The sequence below is a fragment of the Protopterus annectens genome, chromosome 5.part0, assembly GCF_019279795.1.
Source record: "Protopterus annectens isolate FY-2018-M chromosome 5.part0, PAN1.0, whole genome shotgun sequence".
In the NCBI taxonomy this organism is placed as follows: Eukaryota; Metazoa; Chordata; order Ceratodontiformes; family Protopteridae; genus Protopterus; species Protopterus annectens.
This window is the reverse complement of record NC_056735.1, coordinates 18,266,158-18,272,157: the sequence shown is the minus strand read 5'-3', so window position 1 is coordinate 18,272,157 and position 6,000 is coordinate 18,266,158. Positions and strand designations below refer to the sequence as shown.

General features: G+C 42.2%; 1 protein-coding gene across 3 annotated transcripts in view; it reads left to right on the top strand.

Annotated features, from left to right (window-relative positions):
- Nucleotides 1–928: 928 nt before the first annotated feature.
- Nucleotides 929–6,000, top strand: part of SLC9A7 (solute carrier family 9 member A7) — a 3,436,621-nt gene continuing 3,431,549 nt past the window's right edge. For 2 of the 3 annotated variants that reach the window (XM_044072072.1, XM_044072071.1), the window contains exon 1: nucleotides 939–1,332. In XM_044072072.1, the coding sequence (XP_043928007.1) occupies nucleotides 1,146–1,332 (187 nt within the window). In that variant the 5' untranslated portion in view covers nucleotides 939–1,145. Of the gene's footprint in view, nucleotides 1,333–6,000 lie in introns of all 3 variants that reach the window. The other variant, XM_044072073.1, reaches the window with a different exon arrangement.

The following is a 6,000-nucleotide window of genomic DNA, read 5'->3' as shown; positions in this document are numbered from 1 at the left end:
GCTGCATGGCTTTTGCCTAACCTGGGAATACACAACTCCCATTCTGCTGTACTGAATAGGCCAATTGGTTGAAGGTAGTGGATATGGTCTTGTGGTGAGCAAAAAAAAAAAAAAAACAGTTCCTGTGTATTTACTGTTGTGCTGTTTCCCACTGTTTGATTATATTGGATTTAACGACATATAAAAGAAGAGTGTTTTTATTTCTTATTCTTCTAAACCCATTTTAACCTCCAAAATGCGTTTGACTAACATATGAATGCAAAACTGTGCCTAATTTTGACTCATATTTATTCCTTGCCACGCATATAAAGGTTGCTTTTCTAGTATATCACGGAGTATTAATATTACATAACTGGTAATCGGCTCCTAGTCTGGACCTGAACATGGTCCCATCTGGCTCAGTGTCCTACCTAGGTTAACAATGAATGACTGAATTATATAATTAATAAACAAAGCCAGACATTAAGAGCCCCATATTTCTTATTGTTCAGGAAATGCGTGCTGATGCAAAACCTGTTTTAATAACTTTTATAATTCTACTTAAATATAGTCCATGATTTGGGGACTTTATCTTTGTCTCTGACTCTTGAGCAAAGAAGCTGACAGCTATGGTTTGCACTTAGAATATCTTAAGCAAGTAGTACAGAAAATTACATCATGTCCCTTTCCTGAGCTTTCATTAACACTGATGAATCTGATCTATAGGGTTTGGAAAAAAAACAGAAGCATTCAGTTCATAGAAGTTAAGCTGTTTTGCAGTATTTGCGGGAAGCAAAGCCTGGGAACACATATATTATTCTAAAAAAGTTAAGAAAACTAAGTAAATTATGTTTCTCCTTAAACCCTGCCGATATCCCTTACAACAACATACTTAATAAGCGCTAACCCACATAGCCCATCTGACGAGAAAGCTAGGACTGTCGTGTATCGAGATCTTCTCAGATCCTCTGTGGGAGGAGTCTGGTATTTCCTTTTGCTTCTGAGGCTGCGCGACCGCTGTTGATGTTTGTAGCGGAAAACCTGTCAGCTGCGGTAGCGTAGTCATGAAGCACTTTGGATAGCTGTATAAGTCTCATGTTGTTAAGTGTTTGTTTCTCAGGACCAAACACGTTTACTTTGTACTGCTGCTGTTCTACATTTACAGGATGAAGGCCGAGGATAGCGTGATGGAGGAGATAACTTCGGAGAAGGAGGCTGAGGAGAGTCATAGACAAGATAGTGTAAATTTACTGATTTTTATACTGCTCCTTACTCTGACTATTCTGACAATCTGGCTGTTCAAACACCGGAGGTTTCGTTTCCTACATGAGACGGGGCTGGCTATGCTTTACGGTGAGTGCGTTCAAACACTGTTTCTGGTGCAGTGTCCTGTCAGAGTGTGTGCGACCTGTTATAGTTATGCGCAGTTATTTTGCCGGCTCGCGACAGCAGTCCGGTGTTTGTGAGACACTCGACGAGTCTCACCGCCTGCCTCATTTGTCACCTTCTGCGCCTTCGCACCAGGTGGAGTGTTGGCATTTTACACCCTTGGCCGAATTAAACGGGGAAAAGATGAGAACCAGTGATAAAAGTTTAGGTGGGTTGGGCAAGGTGGGCTGTAGGTTTGTTGTGCTCTGCAGTAAGTTTTATCAGGTCTGGCGCTGTTATTAAATTACGTTCCTGTAATTTGGTGGGGGTCACATTATATAATATTAAACACAACTGATAACTATTGGCAGTGCGGGCAGTGGTGCTGTTTCTCGTAGAATAACGGACTGGGACAGTACTTCATGTTTCTGGCAAGCTGTGCTTTCCAGCGTATGTTGAAAGATTGCATGCTGCCCTTTGTTTTGCTTCGCTTAGGTACTGGGCTGTCTGGCTAGGGCATTTATAAGCCTAGCCAGTTTGTCAGCTTTCGCCGCCCCATTGATTAACTGAGCCTCTGTCAAGAAGAGCCAATGAAGTGATCCCAGGGGTGTATTTTCTGTTACCCATGCACTCTTCAAGGTTTCTCTTGAAGAGTGTTAGTGAGGGGCTCTGCCTGATGTAGTTAAGAAAAAGCATGGGGAGTCTCTGTGACAGGAATCTATCCCTCCAGCATGTTCTATTTATTGTTGTTCGTAGGTTAGTACTAGGCTAACTGCCCTTGTGAGCCATTTTAAGCCTAGCCAATTATCCCTTGTGAGATTCAAACCCTGCACCTTGTGTTTGTAAGGCAAACACCTTAACCATTAGGCCACCCTCCCAACCCGTGGCAAGGTTTAGCTGACTAGAGCGAGTGGCTCGCAGTGTCTTGGATTTCTTTAGGTGGAGCATGTCCATCAATTCTAGGGTTGCCACCTTTCTACTGTGCCATTTCCTGACAAACAAGCCCCGCCCCATGCCCAATCAAGCCACACCCATTCCCTTTAATAGCCACACCCCTTTACTCTAGCACCCTTCAGCACATGTCTTTAATATCACATACAGTTACTAATAAGAAGAAAAATGTGCACAGTTTGACCAATGCCAAGGTAGAGTGGCCCAGTGCCACTAAATAAATATTTAAGTAGCCTCAAAACTTAAATATCTACACAACAAAATGTTAGAAAATATCCAGTGTATATTCACTGTAACAAGCTTAAAACCACATGAAATATTTCACATTGACAGTCCCAAAGAAAAGCAACTACATTAAGCCTTGCTATATACCCAAGACACCTAGAAAGAAAAACGGGTCAAGGTAAACATCACAGTGATGATAGACTAGAAAAGACAGTTCTACAGTCCAAGCCTCCTATACAAATCATATAGTCATATATTCACTGTAACATCAAATGAACTAAGCCTTGGTATAGACGGTATACCCTAGAAAACACAGATAAAGGTAAACAGTGCTGATGACAAGCTAGATAAAAAGCTACATTTAAGCCTCACTACAATACGAAGACTGTACAACCTAGACATAGACACCCTAGGAAGAAAAACACAGGTCAAGGTAAACATCACGGTGATGACAGACTAGAAAAGACAGATCTACAGTCCAAGCATCTTATACAAATCATATAGTCATTATATATTCACTGTAACCAAGTCCAAAACCAGATGAAATATTTAAAACATTACAGTAAAAACAGCCTTGGTGTACCCTAGAAAATGCAGATCAAGGTAAACCTAGCAGTGATGACTAGAGAAATGATAGTTCTACAATCATAGCAAGAACCCTATATAACTCAGTCAGTATACAATCACTATCAAAGTGCACCCACATGAAAAATAATAAATCAAAGTGCACCTACATGAAAAATAATAAATCAAAGTGCACCCACATGAAAAATAGTTACACTAACTGCAGTTAAAAACAGCCAAACAAACCCTTCCTATATATATCTGCAGACAGTATACTAGAAACTACAGATAAAGAATAAGGTAGATGTGGTGACTACAAACTAGAAATTGTTCTAGTTAATAATCACCACATGTTGAACATCTAGATACAGTTACACACATCTTGTCACCATCAATGAATAAGATAGTGCCAGCACAGCTATTGAATTAATATAAATTTAATATTTAAAAAATTCACTAGTAGCTGTGCTGGCAATATTTCATTCCCCTTGTCACACTAATCTTTGAAAATCTACCTTAATTCCAAAGAATTCATTCATTAAAAAAATTCCACTTACCTCCAGAAAAAGCAGCAGCAGGGCTCCTTAAACAAGCTCTCAGCCAGAAGAGAACAGGCAGCTAACAAAGGGCCAGCAAGCAGGCAGGGGAACACACCACCACCCAGTCGGCCAGTCCACAGCACTTCTCCAGGGCAAGACTCCAGCAAGCAAGGCAAGCAGCAGGGCTAGGGCAATCCTTCCAGGCAGCAGCAGCAAATGAAACCAGCACACCACACCAGGCAATCCACTGACAACGTCCCGAACAAATAGTAAATAGCCGAACCAGCAAGAAATTTCAGACCTTAAGTACCGACCTTTTAGAGTAGAGACAGTAAAAGGTAAAAGTATAGCTGGAGCACCGCTTTTTATTCTCTAATTTTCACGGGCTTTGCGGGGATTTGACTTGCAAATCTAAGTGTTGATTGGCTGCTTGCTGCATGAGCCTCTTCTGCAGCAAGCAGCCAATCAACCGAAAGTCCAAGACGGCAATGTCTTTTTTTTTTTTTTTTTTTGTCGTACAGACGCGTTGACATCGTACAACTTATTTCCGGACTCCCAGAGCGAGAACCGGAGTGCCCTATTGATTTCCGGGCACTCCAGAAAAAAAAACGGAGGGGTGGCAACGCTAATCAATTCTGAGTTGGACATGACTTTGTAAGTCAGGCAGAGATCACCTCTGAGTAAGTGATATGCAACTGATTACAGCTGGAGTTTTACCAGTCGGCCTGCATAGGACATATGTTTGAGGCCAGTAATCCTCTTGGTGAGGTACTTTTGTCGTCTTTCCAGCTGTTGAAGTGTCTTGTGAGGTACATCCGAAATGGGGCATTGTACTCTGTGATGGGTCCGATGAGTAGAGGGGCACTATAACCTCTTTATTTCTAGATGCGAACCCTTTAGTAATTAGATGGGCTGCATAGGCAATGTGATTATCAAAGGAGAGATTATTGTCTACCTGGGTCCCCAGATCTCCTATTACCTCTTCTGTATTAAGGGGGCTGCCACCTATGTGGTAATTCATGGGTGTTTTGTTTTTCCCAAATGGGATAACTATGCATTTTTTGGCATTTAGCCTGAGACCATGACTTTGACATGAGGTGTCCGTCTCAGTAAGGCCCTTTTGGAGAATGTCCGTGTCAGCCGGAGAGTCAATTATGGCCCCCAGTTTGTAGTCATCGGTGAACTTGGTTAGCCATAGTCCTCCTGTGTTTGCCTGTACTTCTGAGAAGTATATGCTGAACAGTAGGGGTCCCAGGACCAAGCCTTGTGGGGCACCACTTGTGACTGGTTTAGAGTCGGCCATGGAGCCCGTTATTCTTACAGTGTGAGTTCTGTCTGTAAGCCAGTTGGCAACCCATCTAGTGACGTATGTTCAGGCTGGTGAGTTTTTCTATAATTCCTGAGTGGGGAATGGTGTCAAAAGCCTTGGCGAGGTCAAGGTAGGCTGTGTGAACCACCTTCCCCTCATCTATGGCCTTGGTGACTGTCTCGAAGAAGTCAGTCAGGTTTAGTAGGTATGATCTGCCCTTAACAAAGCCTAACTGGGTCGGGTCAAGTGTTTGGAGGTTCCCAATGTCTTTGTTAATGAGTTCCATGATGATGCGCTCCATAGCCTTGCAGACCAGGCTAGTCGGGCTTAGTTAACAGGGTCAATTGTGGCCCCTCCTTTGTGGAGCGGAATAACCGTTGCTGTGTGCCATTTTATGGGCACATAGCCTGTGGAGAGGCTGAGGTTGAACAGTGTGTTTAGGTGGGGGGGGGGGTTAGTTCGTTTTGGTATTATTTCTTACCTTATTAAAATTAGCACATTAATCTGGTAATATGTTTCCATCCAGTACCATCGCATTCCCTTCGTGTAATCTTAGCTATTTGACATGCCTTTTAAGCTTTGCAGGCGTAACAGAAAAACGTTTTTAGGCTTGTCAACTTCCAAAGACCTTTATGCAAAGTTAGCAAAGTTCGTTTAAAGGAAAACTCTACGTTCTCTTACAGTTTAACTCAACTCTTTGGCTGCTTTTCTCCCTACACTATGGTTCCAGTATTGTTTAAGCAACAGAAACATCCTTGTACTTGATAAAACTTTCATTTGCTTACCTTGTAGTCAAAGGAAGGGAAATGTCACCCCCCTTTTTTAAACTTAACTTCTCACATAATTTGCAGAGGAATCTGTCTGTGCCTGCATGATATACTACAGATGCAGAGAAATTTGTAATCGACTACTGATGGAAATCTTATAAGCATAATTGGTCCTGCTGATGTCAGGCGCAGAGTAGCTGCTGTAAAAAGAGAGGTGTGAAACTGTTTTCCACTGTCTGTACTGCAGAGGGGAAGAGTACTTAACACTGAATTACAGCTGCTTGCAGTGTAGGTATTC